At 37.3% G+C, this 23,320-nt stretch overlaps 3 protein-coding genes across 5 annotated transcripts; 1 reads left to right on the forward strand and 2 right to left on the reverse strand.

Moving 5' to 3' along the window:
• Nucleotides 1-676: 676 nt before the first annotated feature.
• Nucleotides 677-9,487, reverse strand: LOC113051372 (katanin p80 WD40 repeat-containing subunit B1). 2 transcript variants are annotated; one of them, XM_026215066.1, is made up of 19 exons: nucleotides 9,246-9,487; nucleotides 7,627-7,762; nucleotides 7,384-7,514; nucleotides 7,193-7,310; nucleotides 6,298-6,398; nucleotides 6,109-6,150; nucleotides 5,728-5,811; nucleotides 5,509-5,624; nucleotides 5,329-5,400; nucleotides 5,095-5,245; nucleotides 4,641-4,825; nucleotides 4,023-4,174; nucleotides 3,780-3,898; nucleotides 3,478-3,696; nucleotides 2,895-3,044; nucleotides 2,606-2,682; nucleotides 2,455-2,529; nucleotides 1,780-1,896; nucleotides 677-1,383 (listed from the first exon to the last, which is right to left on the reverse strand). In XM_026215066.1, exons 2-19 carry the CDS (start codon nucleotides 7,664-7,666, stop codon nucleotides 1,248-1,250), a joined length of 2,085 nt encoding a protein of 694 aa, XP_026070851.1. In that variant the 5' UTR covers nucleotides 7,667-7,762; nucleotides 9,246-9,487; the 3' UTR covers nucleotides 677-1,247. The 2 variants fall into 2 exon arrangements, with proteins under 2 accessions (XP_026070851.1, XP_026070852.1); XM_026215067.1 differs by lacking the exon at nucleotides 9,246-9,487 and adding an exon at nucleotides 9,067-9,217.
• Nucleotides 9,488-9,944: 457 nt separating this feature from the next.
• On the reverse strand, nucleotides 9,945-12,534 carry LOC113051374 (transmembrane protein 208-like). The gene is made up of 6 exons (XM_026215070.1): nucleotides 12,339-12,534; nucleotides 12,088-12,183; nucleotides 11,930-11,989; nucleotides 11,143-11,279; nucleotides 10,936-11,020; nucleotides 9,945-10,845 (listed from the first exon to the last, which is right to left on the reverse strand). Exons 1-6 carry the CDS (start codon nucleotides 12,342-12,344, stop codon nucleotides 10,702-10,704), a joined length of 528 nt encoding a protein of 175 aa, XP_026070855.1. The 5' UTR covers nucleotides 12,345-12,534; the 3' UTR covers nucleotides 9,945-10,701.
• Nucleotides 12,535-15,940: 3,406 nt separating this feature from the next.
• On the forward strand, nucleotides 15,941-21,970 carry LOC113051375 (cytochrome P450 2F2). Of its 2 annotated transcripts, none has more exons than XM_026215072.1 (9): nucleotides 15,941-16,150; nucleotides 16,360-16,522; nucleotides 16,672-16,824; nucleotides 17,005-17,165; nucleotides 17,462-17,635; nucleotides 17,740-17,878; nucleotides 18,484-18,671; nucleotides 18,943-19,084; nucleotides 21,378-21,970. In XM_026215072.1, the coding sequence occupies exons 1-9, from the start codon at nucleotides 15,989-15,991 to the stop codon at nucleotides 21,566-21,568; spliced, it is 1,473 nt and encodes a 490-aa protein (XP_026070857.1). In that variant the 5' UTR covers nucleotides 15,941-15,988; the 3' UTR covers nucleotides 21,569-21,970. The 2 variants fall into 2 exon arrangements, with proteins under 2 accessions (XP_026070857.1, XP_026070856.1); XM_026215071.1 differs by having other exon boundaries at nucleotides 15,942-16,150; nucleotides 21,360-21,970.
• The last annotated feature ends 1,350 nt before the right edge of the window (nucleotides 21,971-23,320 follow it).

Here is a 23,320-nt window from a genome sequence, read left to right on the forward strand (position 1 = left end):
TATTTATTTCTGCTGAGATAAAACATTTTTTACAGTGGAGCAACTTGCTCTTTTTATGTGTTAATTATTGATTGAAAACCATTGGACCTTTATCACCACTGCACTGCAGTACTTTCACGCCAATATCTATCTATATATATATATATATATAATATATATTTTCTTTTTTTTTTAATTGAGGTTGATTGCTTTGAAGCATTTTGTAGGTAAACATTCTTATACATGCAACACTATGTTCTCTTTCAAATATGATTTAACTGCTTTAAACTCTGTATCATAGAACAGTAACTTCAGTCTTTTTTTATCTTGTGGAAGTTCTTTGCACAACTGTTAAATATAACGCAACCTACTTTAATAAAACTGTGGTTACTGTAGGAAAGGTTACTACATGTTTACTCTAGTCCTATTACTGCAATATTACTATAGTACTACTATGGTATCAAAATCATGGTATATGCACCCAAAAAAAAAAAAAAAAAAAAAAAAGGGCTACTACAGTAATACCATGGTTGCTTGCTCAGGCTGTATTGAGTTTTAAAAGCATGACCTCAAATAAGGCTAGTTTTTACTGTAGTATAGTATCTTAAAATGGCATTTAAAAAAAGTCACCAAGACATTTGTGTTTCTAATACTTTGAAGTTCTTCCATTATGCATTTTTACTAATAACACATGTGCTTAAGGGCGAAAATGCATTGCATTTATTGCAGTTCATGCAAATACATTCAATAGCGTAGTGATACATGAAGCACTGCTTACACAAAAGTTACTCTCAAACCAAGCATTTTTCAGCTGATCAATGTGACAAATTCAGAAATGTGCAAGATCTGCTCAGGGAACTTTTGTCCTCACCCGAAGCTCTTGATCAGATGGGTTCCTATTGAAAAGACTTTGCACACTGATTAAATCTGACCACACATTTAGAATGAATGAATATATATATAAAAATTGTAAATGTTTTTGGTAAATTCTTCCTCTTTATTGTTAGTGTTTACAAAAACAAGCTGTGTATTTCAAATAAAATGTAGACAAAGAAACTTAACCACTAGGAAAAGAACCACCAAAAACCTATATAAATACTCAAGTGTGCTTGTGAGAGCTCACACACACACGTAAGTGTTAGATGAAAAGTCCATTCAAGTTCAGTCACTGAGCCCAGTACTTTGCCTCGTTATTACCAAGCTTTGCGTTGGGAGATTGAGGAGTGCGTGTCTCTGACTGTATGGGTGTGTGTGTGTGTGTGTGTGTGTCAGTAGTCCAATGGGGCCATAAGTAGCTGTAGCTCTTTGAAAGTGCTGCCATGACGACCAACCTGCTCCGCCCGGTTCTTCACTACATTACTGAGGTTCTTCAGCTGCTTATAGCATGCTTTACATTTCTGATGCCTGGAAGAAATTTTTATATATTAAACACACAGAGAACACAAAACTCATTCTAAAAAAAAAAAAAAAAAAAAAAAAACGCAAAAAAAAAAAAAAACCCATCTCCGCTTAAACTGCAGGGATCTATTCTAATAATTTACCAATTAGCAGCTATTGGCTCATAGAGTGAAAAAAATAAAAAATAAACTACCATTCTGCTTTAATTAAACTTATGTGGTTACATTGTTAGCCATGGGCAGAATATGTTTGGTTAAACTGAGAATCATTAGTAGATCAGTCAGCACAGTGAACGCAGAATAAGGAATGTAAAGAAATCAATGATATGCATAAATAACCCAGAGACTCAAGCTAAATAAAAAAATAAATAAAAACCAGTATGGGTGGTTGTTGTGTACTAACCTCTCCTCTCGAGTAATGTCTACTCCTACAGATGGAGGAGCAGCCAGCGTGTCTGAGATTAAAGGCCAAAAACGCTTCACGATCAGCTTTAAAGATATACAACCAGTCTGTACATAACTGTAGGAAGACAAGGAAATTGTACTTGATCACCTTGTCCAGACATTGTTGATAGATGGTCATCTCAAAACCATGTAAACCTGCTCCCTGTTTAAATCCATAATGTACTGTCCCCCAAACAATCAAAAAAAGATTAAGCAACTGATCGGAAATGCTTTTTGATAGCAGGTCATTTATTAACAGCCAGACAAGTGCTGCACAAGAGACATAACGCTCACCTGATTCTGATGTTAGCATGAAGCATACATTTTAAATAAAACACACCCAATATTTTACACCCATGTGTGATGGAACAATTTCCATATAATGCTTTAATAAAAAGTAGCATAATATAATTTTCACAGTAATTTTACTAAACTATAATCGTATATGCAGTATGTATATAAATTTAATTTATAATTATAGGGTCTTAAAAGGTGTTAAAACTCATCCCAGTCCATCAAAATACACTTTAGAGATTATTATAGCCGGACAGGCCTGCCTATCAGATGGGTTACATACACTCAGCTCACCAAGTCTTTTGCAGCACAGTTAAGGTTATAACCACTAATAAGTTACCTTTCATATTTGCTCTGCAGCAAATCCTCAATCTGCGGCAAGATGGACGTGCAGAGGTCCAATTTCCATAGCGAACTAAAAGAGAATAACTTATTATAACTTCTGCTAAAATTATGCTAGGAAGTGAGCGAGAATGTGTGTGGATGCTTACGGTTTGAGGTTAAGTATGTTAAGGACGTCCACCACAATAGAAAGATCATTCATAGATACAGCTGAATCCAGTGAAGTCTAGGCAACATGCAGGGAAAGAAACGCAAACACTGCTTTTAGTGTACTGCTGCTTTCAATAATAGCCCATTACAGCATTTACTAGATTACATTACAAATACATTTTCGATGTGCCGCAGTAAATGTATCCATCAGCCAGTAACGGATCTCATTACGATTCATTTGTCCCACAATTTATCAAAGCTCATCAGCTTGAGTGCTGTTGCACTTACCTTGACATCACCACTGGCCCAGACGGAGCGTACTGTGTCCAGGTTTTTATATCGACTGGTCAGCATTACGCACATGGTGTCATGCCCTTTCCTGATCTGTGCTAACGCCTCTTCATCTCCCATCGCGCCAGCTTTAGCATTTCGCACATGCTGTTAAAACAGAATTCAACCGAATCACTCAGCATTTTACATAACTGCTACAGAATTGGTCAGTATAAATACTTTTAAAAAGGTAACTTTTAGGTATTATGTACCTTAGGGTACTAACATGCACCCTTTAGGGCTAAGTAGAAGAATAGTGGCCTGGACTGCTGACAGCGGACTCTGTTATTGACTATTTTGTATGAGATGAATTGGTAGTGATTAAGTATTTGGCTATATTTGACAACAAAGCCACTCATGGATCCATTTAGGGTTATGAACATTACCATAGTAACAGAAAATCATCAAAAGGTTGGGAACAGCTCCAAGATTGTAATAATTACAGCAATTCATACATGACACGAACACAGCATAATACAAGGGAATCATCTTAAGGGAACAATAGTGTTAGACAGTAACGTTAAACACCCATTGAACTCACAGAAAGGAAGTCCCCTGCATTGAGGCCAATTGGCTCGTTACGTGTCGAGAGGATGATTCCTGTAGAAGGTTTAGGTTTGGTGGTTGTGACCACAGGACGAGAGGGAGAGGTCACTGAAGTGGTCACCACTGCTACTGGACGGGGAACAGCAGCGATCACGGTTGGTTCCACTCTTTGAACTGGAGTAGAGGAGGTAATGGGACCTTTTAACTGTCCTGCCTGAAAATACACAATCATCAAATATCACAGCCTACACTTAAGACGTACTTGATCAAGGGACATTTAAGAAATAGAAAACCTACCCTGTCTATTACTGGAGTTACAATCTTAACCGCCGGGCCAGGTTTCTCAAGTACACTCTCGGAGAAAGAGTGCTCTAGAGGAGCTGGGAAAGGTTCTGTTCTTTTTGGTGGCGTACGTGCTGCATGGAAAAACAGAACAGGACAGACCAGAGACAAAAGCAAATGAGATTATATACACCATGGCACAAGTGAAGAAGCATGGGTGAAAACTGCCTAACCTAATATTATGCAACTAAAACTCACAGATGACACTGTGCGGCTGAAAGATCTCTTTATAATCTTCTGGGTTGGTGATTTCTGCACTGCTCTCTTTGTCTTCCTTCTCATCCTCGCTGCTGGGACTTCTCCTCTCTCCTTCTGGACTCCGGCGATCGGCCTCTGAACTCTGCTTCATCCTACACAAAGCACAGAAGATCAGCAGTATTAAATGCATTAGACAAACCTGGTTTTTGCAATTTTATGACATGTTAAGAGACAATTCAAAAGTTTTTTTTAATGATTTCTGAAGTCCCTTATGTGCACAAGAGCTGCATTAATTTGTAAAGGTCTCTCCAGGAGTCTTTGAATAAAAAAGGTCAAAAGAACAGTATGTGAAATAGACTTTTGTAACAACGTAAAAGCCTTTACCGATTCAATTTAACACACCCTTGAAATTAAGTCGCTTAGATTTAAGCTTTTAAAAATCAAAAGCAACTGCATTCAAGCTAAATATTTAAAATGCACACATTCCCTAGGAACCTTTAGAGTGGTAAACTCCATGCCCTGTTTAAGCTACAGTGAGTGTAAAAACACCATGCTGACATTCTATGGTCTACATGAGTGTATGCAGGATACATCCGTAAGACAAAAAAAAACGCTCACTCCTGTCCAGTGCAGGATGTAGTGGGTCGTTCGTAATTCCGCCGTAGTGTTGTTCCCAGTGCAGATGTGGGAGTTGGGATCGGCTTGTCCTGAATCAGCCCTTGGATCACAGATCCTGACTTCTTCACTCGGCTGAGATCCACAACGTACCAGCTCACGTTATTTTGACTGTAGGACACCGCAATCTATTCAAGAGACAGATGACAGACGCTGTTAAAACACCTTTTAACGTTTTCCTCCAGAAGTGTTTCCCAGAATGTGTTTCTGGTCAGATGGCCCCTGTACACGTCTTCAGAGATCAGAGTGGAAATGGTCACAACGGGACCTCTCCCACCAAACAGGTTCATTTAATCATCCCAGAAAGCAAGAGGAACACTAGTTCATAAAATAGTACAGCTCCCACTCACGTCTATATGTAAAATATAAAAAAAAGATTATGTATAAAAGTACGAACCATTTGGTTGTTGCTGATGGCCAGGTCAGAAACTTTGCCCCAGCCTACATGCACAACATCAAAGCAGCGGTCAGGCTCCCAGCCATACACTCGTAGTGTGTTCTCCGAGCCGCTGTACAAGCAGCTACCATCAGGATTAAACAATATACTCCTGAGAAAAAAAAAAAAAAAAAAATAAAGAATTCAGCTTGGGATCAAACAGAGAACAAAAACAAACATATCCAGACAAATCACCTCACAACTCCCGTCTCGCCCTCTGATGAACCAATCATGTTGAATTTCTCCAGGTCCCACAGCTTAACAGTCCTGCAGCAAATACACAAATCACACAATGAGGGTGCCACAATAAACCTGGGCAAAAGCAGCACTGAACATAATTTAAGCCACATTTCTATACAGACACACACACAGTACCGATCTGCACTCCCAGAGGCGAGCAGGTACTCATTGGGGTGGAACTGCACAACATTGACTGCTGAGGTGTGTGATGTGAATTCAGTGATCATCTTGCCTGCTATCAGATCCCACAGCTAGATGGGGAAACAGAATGAGAGTACACATTAAAAACTATTCTTTCTTCATCTGACAAGGCAAGATAAAGTCCAAAATTGAGATGTTCAGCATAGCTCTTACCTTTACTGTGCTGTCATCACTGGCTGAAGCGAGCCATTTCCCATCAGGACTGAAGGCTAGACAGTGCACAGGCTGAGTGTGACCCTGCAAAGAAACATTGTTATATAGTGCTTTATTGGCACATTTGAATGGTTTTAAATTTAAAGTCTTTTAAACAAAATGAATTTCCTGTTTTAAAGAAAGCGCATAAACCAAAGCCTGAAGCTTGTAACACAAGACACAAAATAAAACATTACACAAAACAGTAGAGTAGGATAGATTGAGAGCTCCTCACTAATCCACAGATTAATCATGTGCTCAGACACAACCGAGTGTTAAGGGTGATTAGCCTAGCTTCTGATTGTACAGACACGTCACACACAACCAACATCGTGTACTTGCCTTATATCTGAACACACATCCCTTTCTTCTCACATCCCACAACTAGACAAACAAAAAACGAAAATTCAACTTTGAAAAGATACTCAATCTCAGTAAAACAAAGTAAAGGAGTAAGAATCAAATTATTTGATTCATCTATAAAGCATCAAAGTTGTATAAAAAGTTGTAAGTCAAATACATTTAACGCACCTTAATATTGCTATCCACGGAGCCAGACGCCAGGTATTCTCCCATGGGGTGAAAGTCCAGACTGCAGACACTGGCCTTGTGCCCCATCAAAGTGCGCAGAACTTAAAAGAAATGAACTAGGCTGAGGATAAACATACTTTAAATGATTTGTCCATCACAGAAAGTGTTTCTGGTCAGATGGCCCCTGTGCCTGTCTTCAAAGATCAGAGTGGAAATGGTCACAACGGGACCTCTCCCACCAAACAGGTTCATTTAATCATCCCAGAAAGCAAGAGGAATGCCATTTCACTACGTTTTCTAAATCCCGCTCTACATAAAATATTAACCTGGTGCCCCATTAGTGAGCCGAACATCAATTCAAAAGCAGAAAGACACATTTCTGTCATGTTATCAGTTAAAAATGAACAATGATTGGTTGAATCTCATAGGCTGTCAATAAAGTTATTTCACCCTATAACCCTAAAGATGCAATTTTACAATAAATAACATGAAGCCTATATTTAGGACCATTCGAATATTTTACATTTTCTTGAATTATTTTTTTCTCAGAATGTTTTTTTTTTTATGGTCTTCAAAATATAACAACTTCTAAATTCAGACCCACTTTGAATCATGTCTTTTCCTAACAATTTGACGCAAGTACATAACACAAAGGGGGACACCTTCTCTTGATTTTGGAGATCAACTTACGCTCCACATTTTATTTAGCTGATAAGATTAAGAGAATCTCCCCATTTCTTAATTTAGAAATTGTGTTAACCAAAGTGCAAAAGATGCAGCACAAACCGCATACTTTTAGCAGCCTCCAAATCCCAAATTTTAAGAGAATCTCTCCATTTCTTAATTTAGAAATTGTGTTAACCAAAGTGCAAAAGATGCAGCACAAACCGCATACTTTTAGCAGCCTCCAAATCCCAAAGCCGGAGAGAGCCGGACTGAGAACCGGCCACCACACGCTCTTCAGAACTGTTGAACTGGATACACTCCACAGGGCTGGTGTGGCCCGTCAGACTCTACACAACAGACATACACTGCATCAAATAGTTGTGAGAAACTCAAATAAACAATTAACAGAGGGAGTTTTACCATAATGCAGTTTGGTTTGCTGACAGCCCATATATTAACTCTGCAGTCTTCGCCGCCAGTGGCCAGCAGGCGCCCAGACGCTTTCCCCAACACCAGTGAAGACACATTGCTGGAGTGAGCCACAATCTCCTCTGAACAACATGCACGAAAAAATAAATGCCAGTCACATTCACCACAACTTTAAACCGAGATCTTGACTATTTAAAACATTCTGCTGACTCACGGCCAGGAATTTATACTCACGCAGTTTCCACGACGTTATCGTGGTGTTGGTGAGAGCCATCGTGATGATTGTGCGATGGAGTCAACTCACTCTGCTCATTCCACCAACACATAAATGTTATGAATGTGATGGATTTACTTGATCTTCTCTGTCCATCTGTTAAAATGAGAACAGAGTAAATGACGAGCATAACAAGCACTTTAAACTTCAGGACAACAAACCACTATGCCAAAAGTGTCCCTTTTCATCCTTGACCTTTCATGACTTTTAGAGTTCAGGTCAGATTAGATCGAACATGGGTGAAGTTTGATATAGACAAAAGACAAATTATTATTAAACCATTTCATGAACTTGCTTTTCTTTTTATTGCAAGTATTTTTACAAAATCCCAGCTTAATTTTTTTGTCTTGAAAACATTTAATGATCTATTTAATCTGAATAGCATTTAACATTTAATCAGTCAAAAGTCTTGAGGTTAATTTCACACTGATGTAATTTTATGTATCTGAAAAATAAAGATCTGCAACATTGAATATCAAAGCTTTTGTGCCTACATTAACGTGGAACTTGTAGACTATTGTTTTTAAAACTTGAAATATGAAAAAATAAAATTTGTCCTTTGAGGGAAGACTTCATGTACTTTTTTGTACATATATAGCAATATATTGGGCTGTTATTCAATAATTATGTGAATTAAATGTACATTTCTGACATCCTCGATATGCATTAAAAACTAAAAGACAATTATGATATCAGCAACTAAACTAGAATACATTCGTATGTCTGTATGAATAAATATGCAACTTCCAGCCTAATCTTTTTCAATTGGTTTGTGCCTTGTTATTATAATAAGTGGCTTCTTTCTTTGTCCCAGGTAGGGGTAATGTCACGTACCCCAACAGTAAACGCACATTGTTCTTTAGAGCTCATATAACTCAATTTAAAGCAATTATTCGATGTAAAATCATGTTTATCACGAGACAGCGCTTAAATGCAATGCGTTTATGGACAAAGAGCAATCATGTAATGCCGTTTCAAACTATGATCTTTCACGTGTGGCTGAAACTTAACCTTAGTCTAACTAAACATTTATACACAAACATACGCACATTTATACATCAACATACAGTCCGAAACTGGTGCTAGATTAAATAAATCATCGAGGCATGATATCCAACTGAAGGATTTGCCACGCGAGCGTGCATCACAGCTAACGTTAGCGCTTGTACGTTATGTGAACATGAACGGTTTGTAAGCAACCTATCTTCTTTCCATCCTTATTTATTTTAAACTCCGTTAAAGGCTTTACTAACAAATCACAATGATAGACAACGTAATGTTAACAGTTTAACGTTAGCGACTTAAACGCGTTGTTGTTGTCGGACAACTTTCCGCTAGCTTCATGAAGTAACGTTAGCCAACAAACACCTCTGAACTGTAAACAAAGATCCTGCATTTACTTGATTCTCTTATCTGCTGTTAAAGTCCAGGAACCGTTGGCGTATATTTATGAGATGAAAGTTGACGATAAACACTCGACCGACAAACATCGACCCACTTCACACACTTCAATGTTGCTGTTGTCATGTTTCTGATTGGTTGCTAACTAAGTTAGCGGTAGCTTAGCAACAGTTCTTACCTTGCTTGTGTTGGTGACGGTCAGTCTGAGTTAAATAGGGATTCTCATTACTGCTGCAGCCTGCTGACAGACAGATCAGATCAGCACTAATGGGAAAAAAAGATTAGTTAAAGAAACAAGATTCGAGTGCGCGCATTTCATCGTGCGCATGCGCATTGGATTCACGTCTTGGTTTCGGTCCTGAGGTTCTGCAGCAGCCTTTAACACAGAAGGCCACAGCCCTGAAGAGTTTGTTTGCAACCCTGCGCAAACATACATACATTGTAGTTTTCAAATAAGCCTGAAGGACTTGATTAGTTGGACCAGGTGCATTTAATTAGGGTTGCATCTAAACTCTGCAGGGATGTGACCCAAAAGGAACTGAGTTTGATACATCTGATTTATTTCAAGTCACTTAGCTGATGTTCCAACCCAAAGTTCAAACAAGGGAAACATCCAAATTATACAGCACCATGGGTTATCAGGATTCAAAAGAACTTCCTGCCTAATTCTGCGGCCCCCTCAACAGTAATCATCTAATATATTTCAGCTCTTTAAATAAAGCTCACAAGTTGAATCAAGTCTGCTTGACATTAAAGCATGTTGTGTTGGGACAGCCTCCAGGAATGTTGCCCGAATGATCCCACTATCCTATGCTCATCCAGGACTGGATCCAAATGAGGAATGATTATATAAATTTTAAAAGAAAATTCACATCAACTCATTTTATAATAGTTTATTCATAATCGTTGGGTCTCCATAAATTTCAGATGAAGCAACTTATTTTTTTTTATCAGGTTGTCAAGACGCAGTTTTGCTAATTTCTTTAGTCCATTGAAATAGTTCACTAAAATGTTACATCAATTATCATTCGATTATTATTTTTTTATCCTTATCTACTTTGTGTTCCCTCAAGGCAGCACCAGGCTGCACCTGTAGCTTCACCAGAACACAACATGTCAGATATAATCAATGTTGATACAGAATCAGCACATGATCCCCCCGATACAGAATAATAAAAAACATATTTTCTGAAAGGCCCTAGAGGGAATTCCACAAGCTGAACTCAAGTGCTGTGAAATGTCACGTGGTTGGTGAAGCTCATACAGCCTCAGGTCTACCTTTCTGAGGGGAAATGGGCCATGTAGCTGCACCTGCTGAAAAGTACTCAACAGCAATTGAAACTATGATATGAAAGCTCACCACAGTAAGCAACTGAATTTTGTGTGAGTTTAACTCACTTGTGGAGAGGCACACCTGAGCTAAAGATTGTAAGATGGACAAAGTAAGAGAAAGGAACCAAAGAGCTGGAAAGGACGGAGCAGTTCATGACAAGAGAGCAAAAGTCAAAGACACTTTACAGTGCTCAACTATGGTCTGGACTAACCTGTCATAACAAATATCTCCGAGTAATTTAGATCACGTGTTCTTTGTAATTGTTCAATAAATGTATAAAAAAAAAAAAACATGGACAGCTCTAGAATTTCTTCATCTGTCGTCTTTCCTGACGCCTCTGTTTCTTTTCATTCTTCTCGTTCTCTTCAGGGGCTGCCTGTGTTTCGGCAGAAAACCAAGGGCCCAGGAAGCTCACCCACAATAAATGCAAAGCCCTTGCAGGTGCCTGGTGTGAAGAGAAAGCAAATGATACGGTTTCAGTAAAAATGTAATCGTGAAACCTCAAAGGTATCACAATCAGAGCAATTAGTCTCACCAACAGCCAGAAGTACCAGAAGTAGGATGACAGAGTGCTGAGGACCTGAACAATAGCAGTAAGAAGTATCACATCCTTCAGGTGTCTGCATGTCAATACATAAAAATAAAAAATAAACAGTTATGGTTATGAAGAGTAGTTAGCAGCACTGTCTGAAAATACACATACAAAGGGGGAATAAATAAACAGATTAAACATCCCACTCACTCTGCCATGCCCTGTTCCATATTAAGATCAATCCCTCCATCCAGCAAGGCACCATCTTCAGCAAATGCAGGTTGGGCCATTGCTGACATAGATTTGTAGCCGCCGATGTAGATTGCCACTGCGAACATTAGAAAGAACTGGTACAAAGGAGACAAAGAGGGAAGGGAATTACATTTACCAAAAGATTGGAAACCGCCAAAAGTTTATAATCTCACTGTTGACTTAAAACCCCATATACAGTCGTCTAAATAAAAAAAAATAAGCAAAGCCATAGATGTAAAGAAACGGATATTGCTGTCTATATCAGGGTTTTTCAAACTGGGGTCCGCAAGGGAGTGCTAGACAGGCCATAAAAAAAAGTTTAGAGAAGAGCAGTTTCAAAAGTATAAAATAAATACACACACACACACACACACACACACACACACACAAAAAAGATTAAAAACAAATAAGACTGAAATGTAAATAATACTCCTTTCATTAATGTACAACACTGATTAGGGAAAAAAACATAATAGTATAACACAATACAAAGTAAAGTTTTGTCCAGTACAAACTGGGTCATTATACATAAGAAATATACATTTATATAATATATGCGGTTTATATTTTAGAATGGGGCACCTCATATAAGGCTAATTATGGGGGTCAATGACATCTAAAAGATTGAAAACACCTAGTCTATTTGTCACATGTAGATATGGCTGCAGCATTTGCAAGATTTGCTCATACACACAACTGAATGCAAAAGTCATGATGCTCTTATTCACTTCATACTCTGACTTACCCATGTCCAAAATGTAGATGAGTTATAAAAGAGCAAGAGATTGACCACTGCATAAATAGTCTGAAAGAATACAACACCAATACATCCATTAAAATGTGTCTTTAATGTTAACAGTGAGCATGTACAGAGGCACAGTGAGACTCGGACGCATGTCTTACGTTTGCTCCCAGGATGATTCTGCTGTAGAACTTCAGAGAACCCTGGTTCTCTTCAAGGATTTGTTTCTTGCCTTTGGTTCCAACTTTTCCTTTCGGCTAACGAGAGACATATTGCTTAACAAGACAGCACTGACACACAGAAAATCACAATCTCGCCAGTCAGAATATGCAGCTATCACATAGAATCATTTAAAGACATACAGTTATTAATAATTTTTCTGTTTTAAAAGCTAGTCAGGCTTGTCTCATACCGCCATCTCCCCCGAGTTTTCCTTCTCGTGCGACTATTTCACCTGATAACGACTTTCTCTTTAGGCATCTAAAAAAATCTATGATCTTCAAACCAAAACAACTACCAGATGATACCCAAGCAAAATACACATCAGCGCTGAGCGCTCACGAACACGTTTCCGTCGCTTTGAAAATGCGTCACAGATACCACAAAAAAGGACGCCAACCATAGACAGTAAAGACGCCAACTCGTCACGAACGTGACTTCTTCTTCTTCTTCTTGGTTTTTAACGGCGGCTGGCAACCAGCGTAATTAGGTGCATTACCGCCACCTTCTGCTCCGGAGTGTGGAACAGAGCGTTACATTCTACTCATTAATCCTGTCCTTTTAAGAAATTCAAAGAAAGCTTTGCTATTTATTTTACTTGCCCATTTTATTAAAGATTTAAAATGTACCACCTGAATTCCATTCTTCTTGATTTCAACTATCATACTACTTCTTTCTTCCTCATATTTTTTACATTCAAGAATTGCATGAGTTACTGTTTCTTCTACTTTGCATTCTTCACATAGTCCATTTGGATGCTTCCCTAATATTCTGAGTGTACTATTGAGATTGGAATGTCCCAGCAATATTCTATTATATACAACCTCTTCTTTCCTTGTTTTACCAATATGTCTTATTTTTTTACTTACTTTGTTAATTAAATTGTAGAGAAATCTACCCTTTTCGTTGTTGTCCCACTTTATTTGCCATTCTGCAATAACCTTTTTCCAGATTAAAACCTTAATTTCAGACTTGCTTAGAGGAACTTGTAATTCTATTTCTTCTCTCTGCAAGGCTTGTTTTGCTAACTTATCTACGTCCTCATTTCCCTTTATACCTATGTGTGATGGAACCCAAATAAAACTAATTAAAATATCATTCTGAACCAATCTAGAATATATCTGTAAAATACTAAAAAGAATATCTTGATGACTGGATTTAAAAGACCTTAGACTCTTTAAAACTGAGAGTGAATCAGAACAAATTAAAACCTTTTCAGGTTTATAATCTTCTACCCACTGCAAGGACAAAAGTATTGACAGTATATACTGCCAAATGATTGGATGTTCGCTTTATACAACTCATTGCCCATTCTGGAACTAAAAAGGCAGCTCCAGTTGTCTCACGCTCTGGATCTTTTGAGCCATCTGTAAATATTTGCAGGTATTGAGGATATTGTGTTCTAAAGTGTACAGAGAATCCTGAAGACATGTCTACTTCTCTTTCTGCTTTTTTAATTTCCAACAGATGTAAATCTATATGGGGAGTTGTATAACTCCATGGTTCATTTTCAGGAATCACCACTGTTGGGCTCATCTTAAACCGATTTACCTCCATTTCTTCTACATACACTTTACTACTCCATCCAAAACTTTTTCTACACAATTTATTTTGTTCCCAACAATTCATTAAAACCATTTTTGTAGGATGATCTTCTTTATGACCTTTGAGGTTAGCCCAGTAATTGATCATTAATTGTTTCCTTCTCATTTCCAGAGGAATCTCTCCTACCAGGACTTGTAAAGAAGGAATGGGTGTTGTTTTTACCGCTCCAAAACACTGTCTCATAGCTTGTGCTTGTATTTTATCCAATTTTTCCAACAGGGTTTTTGAAGCTGAACAATATACCACACTGCCATAATCAAACACAGATCTGATCATTGCCACATAAATAGTTTTTATTGATGAAAAACTTGCCCCCCATGCCACTCCACTTACACATCTCATGATGTTTAATACCTTCTGACATTTTTCAATAACTTTGTTTATATGCTCCACCCATGTAAGTTTTGTATCAAAATAAATACCTAAAAATTTAAAAACATTAACTCTCTCTAAGGACCTCCCGTACATCTTCAAATTTATCTCTGGTATAATTCTTTTCCTAGAGAAAATTATAGTCTTCAGGAATTATATTTAAATTTTAAATTAATTAAAATTATAGTCTTCTTCTACTGAAAATTTAAATCCCCAATCATATGCCCATTCTTCTACCTTTCTAATTACTTCTTGCATCCTTCCATTAATATACAAAATATTTCTTCCCCTTTTCCATAGAGCTCCATCATCAGCAAAAAGAGATCGACCTACATCTAGCTGTACTTGATTAAAAACATCATTAATCATTATGGAAAAAATTAATGGACTTATAACACTCCCTTGTGGAGTTCCATTTTCTATCTCACATCTGTTTGAAAATTCATTGCCAATTCTTACCTGTATACACGAACGTGACTGCACTGCAAAGACAAATTTAAAACTTTTCATTTTGAATTAACTTGTCTGTACAATATTCAACATTTAGATTTTTGATAGCAATAAAAATAACAATTAATCATAGCAACCGAATATATATATTTTACGCAATTAGACCTTAAAAGGGTTTTTAGGTTTCTCTCTTCCAAAACAAACTAACAGATACCAAAAGTATTTTAGGATACAACAGAACTTAAAGACAATCGTTAAGGATGAAAAAAAAAAGAAGAAATTGATTTTTAAGAATGTATTTCTCTTGACCCACACAGAATTACCACTAACTCTTTCCTAAACACTTGTTTGTTATTATAATATAGCATAATTGTCCTGATCCAAGAGGTCTAAAAGTTGTTTTGGAGGTAAGCCAGTAAAATTTATAGCTTAACATAGTTTTTAAAATCTTGCAGAATTAACTACAATTCCTGAAAGAATTTCATGTATATCTTAACAAAAAAAAAAAAAAAAAAAAAAGACTTCATATGATATAATTAAATCAAAAACATTTAAGTCACTGCCCTTTTTTGTAGGTTAAAGGGTTTTTTAGGTAAAAAATAAAATAAAAAACGTCCCAATGCTGAAGGACGTACTATCTCACTATGATAAGCCAAAAACCAACAGCACAGTCTAAAAACAATTTGCTGTGGACAATGTGCCAAGCGGGCCTATGTTGACTGCACAAGTCACAGAGTAGTGTTCAGTCGCAAAGTTCATTTGTGAAATAAGCTTCTTTTTGTCAGTTCATTTTATTTTAAGAATACCTGATGCTGAAAGCTGAACATTGGCTTATTCTTAGCTTGATTGAGATCGTGGCTCTCTGGAGTAGGTACAGACAATGGTGAGTCATGCTGCATAAAATTGGAAAGGTACCAGTTAAACATAATGCCATTTCAGTACTATGACAGTTTAATTCATTTTAAGCTCTTTTGTGCATTTCAAAGAGCTCATGTGATCATAAAGCCTCACAAATATCTTATACTTCAAATATAAGAAACTAAATTAGACTGAAAATACAATTTAGTTTTAGTCTCCAGAATATTTAGCCAGAAACAGAAATGTAACTAATAATGTGTTAATGCAACACAAACTTGGACAGTGTCATAGTGCGTGTTTACGTAAAATGAACTTTCAGGAACAAATTTATCATGAGTATTGACATTGACCTCTGGTGTAAGTATCATTAACGTGTCACCCATACTCCAAATTAAAGTTTACCTTTTCACCTACATAATCAGTGTTTCCTGACTCAGGTTCAACAAAGTTTAAAAAGTTCAGCAGAGTTTAAAGAGGAAGTTTTGTGTGCATGCGTATCAGTTCTCCGTCTTCATTAAATAGCAGGTTTCAGACGGGCAGTCCAGTAGATCACTAATCATGTTGACCGCACTTGTTCTGTTGTGTCTCGGACTCTTTCTTCTGTACTTGCAATTCAGAATTCGACGACCTAAAAACTTCCCCCCTGGACCCACTCCTGTTCCATTTTTTGGAAATCTGCTTCAACTGGACCGCACAAACCCGTTAAAGGACTTCGACAAGGTACTTTAAGCGCATCATTTTTAAACACACATAAGATAGAGACTGCTGCATTAACAATAAATTTTTATTGGTAGGAAACTCATACTGAAATAAATGAAAAAGTTGCTGGAAACAAGCAATGAAAGGAAATCAGACTTTGTTCATACAGTATAACACGAAAAACATGCTGCTGTGAGTCTGTGCTCTTTAACATGAATATTTTTATGCAGTTTGCTCAGCGCTATGGGTCCATCTATGGGCTGTTCATTGGCAGCCAGCCAGCAGTGGTGTTGACCGGTCAGAAAATGATCAGGGAGGCTCTGATCACACAAGCGGTGGAGTTTGCTGGCAGATCAGACAACATGATGGTCAGTCATGTAACAAATAGCAAAGGTAATGCAGTATAAACCAAATACAGCCAGCATACTACTATATAACACAGATAAGTGCATTGCACTCAGCAGGGAATATGATACAAATTAAGCTTGGAACTCTTCCAGCTGGGCTTAAAGGCTTCCTGGCTGATTACTATGTTTGTTTAGGGGTGATCATGGCAGATTATGGAGAAAGTTGGCGGGAACATCGACGCTTTGCTCTGACCACACTAAGGGACTTTGGCCTTGGAAAGAAAAGTATGGAGAAGAGGATTCTAGAGGAGGTCAAATATATCTGCTCACATTTAAAGGAATCTGTTGGTATATACGTTCTCCTTATCTGTGACACTTTTAATCTTTATATGTACATAGTCCAGTAATGCAATCACATGTTCAGTTTCTAATGTGTGAATATAGGCATTGTTATGATCTTAAAAATTGCCAGAAAATATTCAGCTTCAAGAATGGAAAACATCTCTTTTATCTCTACATCCCTGCCAGGAAAGTCCATTGACCCTGAACATCTGTACCACCAAGCTGCTTCAAACGTTATTGCCTCAATCATTTTTGGGTCACGTTTCAATTATCAGGATGAATATTTCCAGATATTGATCTCAAGCATTGAAAAACTTACTAAGATTATCATTGGACAATGGGCAATGGTAAATACAATGAAAAGTAAAGACAGTGTTTATTTACACTAATACACTTTGCTAATAGCCTGCCTTGTTGCTAAAGGCTATTTACATAAACGTATGCTTTTTATACTCTACTGATGTTTATATATATATATATATATATATATATATATATATATATATATATATAAAGTTTAAATTTACAGTATTGCTGCTACCAAAATAAATAATATGTAGTAGAGACTGTAATTTGACTGTAATTTGTACACGAATGGGTAGACTGTTGACAGACAGAATCCAATTTTATTTTTGATTTGCAGATTTATGAAATAGCCCCAGTGTTAAGGATTTTCCCACTGCCATTCTGCAAGGCTTTTCAGTATTATGGGGAAATTAAAAATCACATTCTTAAGGTTGTGGATGAGCACAAGAAGTCACGTGTTACCGGAGAGCCCAGAGACCTGATTGACTGTTACCTGGAGGAGATAGAGAAAGTAAGATATACTCATATGTCTTTGTGTGTGTTACATGTTTTTATTGAATTTATCAGCACAATATGAGTTTAACATTCTTTGTTTGTGGATCGTTTCGTTTTCAGAGAGCAGATCAACGCACCACATTTGACGACTCACAGATGGTCACTTTGCTGTTTGACCTGTTTGCGGCTGGAACTGAAACAACCTCTAACACACTGCGCACTTTAACGCTCTATTTGATGAGTCACACTCACATACAGGGTAAGGAATGTGGGTAAGATGTGTCAGCTCCCTTCATTTTATTGAGAGTTTTTATACTAAGAACATTTTTGCATTTCAGAGTATATTATTTAGATGAAAAAAAAACTAAAAAAAAATAAAGAATATATATATATATATATATATATATATATATATATATATATATATATATATATGCCCTGCTTGTATTTACAGCAACTTTCATTGCAGGTGCAAAATATTTCTATGAACATAAAAATATTCAACAGCTAAGACATAAACTGAACAAGATCGACAAGCTTTTGATGAACAGAAATGTAATAATGAGTTAACATTTCTGGAATAAAGAGGGGGTCAATATCAAAAGAAACGGTCAGAATCCTGTGTGACCATCAGCTGTTTAAAGTACTACAGAGTATCTCATCCTCATGGACTGCACAGGATTTAACAGTTTTTGCTGTTCTGGCACTCAAAGCACTTTACATTTGTCAGGGGGTATCTCCTCATCCACCACCAGTGTGCAGCATCCATTATTAATACAATTATTTTATTTTTGTGTTTTATTTTTGTGAATTGTTTATAAGCAGTGTACTTCTGTCTATTAACATCTATTTATACATTTTCAGAACAATGTCAGCGGGAGATTGATGAAGTGCTTGGTGATCGTGAACATGTCACATTTGAGGACAGAAACGCCATGCCTTACGTTCAAGCGGTGATTCATGAGGGTCAGCGTGTCGGTGACATTGCTCCACTTAGTCTGTTTCACACCGCTACAACCAACACTCAGCTCCAGGGCTACAACATCCCAAAGGTGACATTTACTATAATTACTGAATGGAAACAGCTGCTTCATCATATTACAGTTGTGTTACAATGGCACACACACACACACACACACACACACACATTTATATATATATGATATGAAAGAAAGAGTAATTAAGAACAACTACCCATAATTTAATCTTAACAAATCAATCCATTACCAAACTATACATTGCAACCCCTAAACAGCATCTTTACTGTAAAGGGTCATTGATTATTGATTATTTTGTAAAAAAAAAAAACATCTTCTCTTATAGGGGACAATTATCATCCCTTATCTGTCATCTGCTCTCAGAGAAAAAGGTCAATGGAAGTTTCCCGATGAATTTAACCCTCAAAACTTCTTGAATGATAAGGGGGAATTTGTGAAGCCCAATGCATTCATGCCATTCTCTGCAGGTATGTTATAAATGTTTTACTACACTGTGTAATGAGGTCTTTAAATGATTAAACACAGTGGATATTTTTCAGTAGCACTCATTTAGCCTATTAGTGCCAGTGGTGGAAATCCTTGAGCTGTTTGATTTCACATTTTACACGAGCCAATAGTGTGACAATAACAATACAGTACTTTAATAACATTTTTAATGTTGGCCACAATAAAAGGTCACTCTAAAATGTGCAGTTTTATCACACAGCACGATGCCACAGATGTTGCTAATTTTGAGGGAGCATGCAATTGGCATGTTGACTGCAGGAATGTCCACCAGAGCTGTTGCCCGTGAAGTGAATGTTCATTTCTTTACTATAAGCCATCTCCAAAGGCATTTCAGAGAATTTGGCAGTACACCCAAACCGCCTCACAATCGCAGACCACGTGTAACCACACCAGACCAGGACCTCCACATCCAGCATCTTCACCTCCAAGATCGTCTGAGACCAGCCACCCGGACAGCTGTTGCAACAATCGGTTTACATAACCAAATAATTTCTACACAAACTGTCAAAAATCGTCTCAGGGAAGCCCATCTGCATGCTCGTCGTCCTCATTGGGGTCTCGACCTGACTGAAATTCGTCATTGTAAGCGACTTGAGTGGCCAAATGCTCACATTCGATGGTGTCTGGCACTTTGGAGACACCTTCTCTTCGCAGATGAATCCTGGTTTTCACTGTACAGGGCAGATGGCAGACAGCATGTATGGCGTTGTGCGAGTGTTTAGCTGATGTCAGCATTGTGGATCGAGTGGCCCATGGTGGCGGTGGAGTTATGGTATGGGCAGGCGTATGTTGTGGACATCGAACATAGTTGCATTCTATTGATGGCATTTTGAATGCACAGAGATACCGTGATGAGATCCTGAGGCCCACTGTTGTTCCATTCATCCACGACAATCACCTTACGTTTGCAGCATGATAACGCAACAGCCCTATGTTGCAAGGATGACATGAACTGTCATCAACATGAACTGTACACAGTTCCTGGAACCTGAAAAAATCCCAGTTCTTGCATGGCATCTCACGCATTGAGCATGTTTGGGATGCTCTGGATCGGCGTATACAACAGCGTGTTCCAGTTCCTGCCAATATCCAGCAACTTCACACAGCCATTGAAGGAGTGGACCAACATTCCTCAGGACACACAATCAACAACCTGATCAACTCTATGTGAAGGAGATGTTTTGCAGTGCATGAGGCAAATGGTGGTCACACCAGATTCTGACTGGTTTTTGGACCTCCCCCGGATCCCTCAATACAGTAAAACTGCACATTTTAGAGTGGCCTTTTATTGTGGCCAGATTAAGGTACACCTGAGCAATAATCATGCTGTCTAATCAGCATCTTGATATGCTAAACCTGTGAGGTGTATAGATTATCTCGGCAAAGGAGAAGTGCTCACTAACACAGATTTGTGAACAATATTTGAGAGAAACAGGCCTTTTGTGTCATAGAAAAAGTCTTAGATCTTTGAGTTCAGCTTATGAAAAATGGGGGCAAAAACAAAAGTGTTGCATTTATAATTTTGTTCCGTGTATATACTTACATTTAAATTTATAATTTGGTACTAAGCACTTATGGTATTCTTTCATGATTTTACATTGTACCTATATTTTATAATTCTAATAATTGTATAATTATATATGTATAATTACACTGTTGACCTATCCCTTACAACTTAACCCACCCAAGGGATACTCCACCTCAAAATGAAAATGTTATCGTTAATCACTTACCCCCATGTCGTTTCAAACCCGTAAAAGCTTTGTTTGTTTTCAGAAAACAATTTAAGATATTTTGGATGAAAAACGGGAGTCAATAACAGTGTCCAGGTCCAGAAAAGTATGACATAATCAGAATAGTCCATCTGCCATCAGTGGTTCAACCATAACGCTATGAAGCAACGAGAATACTCAGGCCTCCAGGGTTTCATCCAAAATCTCTTAAATAGTGTTCCTAAACGAACAAAGCTTCTACGGATTTGGAACGACACGGGCGTAAGTGATTAATGGCAAAATTTTCATTTTGGGGCGGAGAATCCTTGTAATCCTACCCATACCCACCAAAACTGTCACTAACTTTACTCTTATTCCACCTCAATAGCAGCAAAAGCTTTGCAATACAATATTAGCTTTTTTTGATGTAAGTACCTAGGACTTAATGCCACTTAATACAAAGTGGGACCAGAATGAACAGTGTGTTTGTTATAACGTTTCGTACATTTACTTTATTCTCTAGGATCTCGTGTGTGTTTAGGAGAAAATCTAGCTCGCATGGAGCTCTTCCTCATCATGGTCACAGTGCTGCGGCGATTCCGTCTGGTCTGGCCCGAAGATGCAGGAGAACCGGACTTTAAACTTATATTTGGTGGGACACAGTCAGTGAAACCTTACCGTCTGACTGTACAACTACGTACACCTGGGGAGACTTGTAAATCTGTTTACTGAACATACATTGCCCTTCAGGAAAAACCTCCCTCAAAAGTGGGTTATGAGGTTCAAACTCTAAACATCATGCATGATTAACAATGACAATGGCATCAGATGCTAGACTATTTTTATCTTTTAAGCAAAAGTGAAACAATTATGACACACAAGACATTAAATATGCAAGTAAATTAAGTTGTATAAAATTGCAATCTATAACACACCTTTGAAAACTTGCAAAGACAATTATGAAAAACAAATTTTCCCTAATACGTTAAAAACTCAGTTTTTTTGTGTGTTTGCTTATTTACTCAACATCTACAGGAAGTTACAAAACATCCAAAATCAGTCAAGAAATCAAATTATAGTTTGTAGCTTTTGTGCCAACTAGCCCCAGTCACTTTTAATAAATTAAATGTTAATGGTGAAACTTTGATAAGCTTGAAGCTTTATTGCGTTTATCTTTTTTCGATTATCAAAATTTAAAGTTTATCAATTATTTACAACCATTCAGCAGAACCAGTGTGCAATCATGAGACTTCTTGTGTAAGAGTTTGTCTTTTTTAATCCACAAAATTTAATACCACTTACAAGCTGCTATAAAACTCAGGATTCATACAAAGTGTTATGTAGCCTATGGTTTGACAATAACATAACTGAATGTAGTGACTATGAAATTAACGTGAATTATATTGAACAAATATAAATGAATAAAACAAAATGTATCTCTTCAGTACAAAACATCCAAGTATAGGTTCCTCTTCTATAATGGCGTGTTCTTCCAGCTGCTGTTAAACAAAGAAACATAATATGAGCATACCTGTCAAGTTTTGAATTTGAAAATAAGGGAAATTTTCCGGCGCCCACCGCGAGCATTCCCACCACCCCAACAAAGCTCCAGTATCCCTTACATTTTAAGGCAGGTGTTATAGCCCAAATGAAAACACAAAAGGGTATATATGAAGAGCATTTATTTAAAGGCTTGCATATTTTCTGTTAATTTAACATTGCTTGTCTTTACATTTACATTTTATTTTCATTCCACACATTCTTTTCATTTCATATTGCTTTTCTTTTACAGTTTTTCTTTTTATTTCACATAACTTTTCTTTTACTCTTTTAGTGAGTTGTTGTACAAATTTGTTGCAGACTTTGCATTCTTTAAAAAAGTAAATTCGCTGTCCCATTTATCCTGGTATTTACACATGGGTTTTGGTTCTTTGGCAGGTGTGCCTTCACTCTCTATCGTAGCATCCATCATCCGTCTCGGTTTTTTCTTTTTGTTGTTGTTGTTTTTCCCGCGTTATAACTCATGTCACCTGACTCACACACCGCTCGCGACAGGCTAGCTTACCAGGTGGCATGTTATCGCGAAGACTAGTGACAGAAGCTCTGATTGGGAATGTTTTTTATTTTATTATTTTATTAATAGCGAGGTAAAAAAAAAAAAAATACGGGAGAATTTACGGGAAAATACTAAATAGGGAGGCGCGGAAGTAAGGTAAAAGATACGTGACTTTCCGCAAAACGGATACTTGACAGGTATTGATAAGTTCAAATTTAACACAGCAGTATCTAAAGCTCATATGCAGACATTTTTTTCTTTTTAAGCAGAAAGTAAAAAAGCTGCACGCAGTAAATAAGCCGGAACTAAACGTATGGGTTTAATAATGGGGTGAAACTTTGATAAGCTTGAAGCTTTATTGCGTTTATCTTTTTTCGATTATCAAAATTTAAAGTTTATCAATTATTTACAACCATTCAGCAGAACCA

This window comes from Carassius auratus, chromosome 32, assembly GCF_003368295.1.
Source record: "Carassius auratus strain Wakin chromosome 32, ASM336829v1, whole genome shotgun sequence".
NCBI classification, from domain to species: Eukaryota; Metazoa; Chordata; class Actinopteri; order Cypriniformes; family Cyprinidae; genus Carassius; species Carassius auratus.

Bases quoted from the DNA above. Each gene is read 5' to 3' on its own strand.
- LOC113051372 (XM_026215066.1), bottom strand. From the start codon at position 7,666: ATGGCTCTCACCAACACCACGATAACGTCGTGGAAACTGC. The intron at 4,826-5,094 runs GTTCGTACTTTT...TCTCTTGAATAG, and splicing joins CCATCAGCAACAACCAAATG to ATTGCGGTGTCCTACAGTCA. The intron at 2,683-2,894 runs GTAAGTGCAACA...CATGTTGCCTAG, and splicing joins GGGCCAGTGGTGATGTCAAG to ACTTCACTGGATTCAGCTGT.
- LOC113051374 (XM_026215070.1), bottom strand. The intron at 11,280-11,929 runs GTAAGTCAGAGT...CCTTTGTACCAG, and splicing joins CATCTACATTTTGGACATGG to TTCTTTCTAATGTTCGCAGT. The intron at 11,021-11,142 runs GTGAGTGGGATG...ATTGACATGCAG, and splicing joins ATGGAACAGGGCATGGCAGA to ACACCTGAAGGATGTGATAC.
- LOC113051375 (XM_026215071.1), top strand. From the start codon at position 15,989: ATGTTGACCGCACTTGTTCTGTTGTGTCTCGGACTCTTTCTTCTGTAC. The intron at 16,151-16,359 runs GTACTTTAAGCG...ATTTTTATGCAG, and splicing joins CGTTAAAGGACTTCGACAAG to TTTGCTCAGCGCTATGGGTC. The intron at 17,879-18,483 runs GTAAGGAATGTG...ATACATTTTCAG, and splicing joins GAGTCACACTCACATACAGG to AACAATGTCAGCGGGAGATT.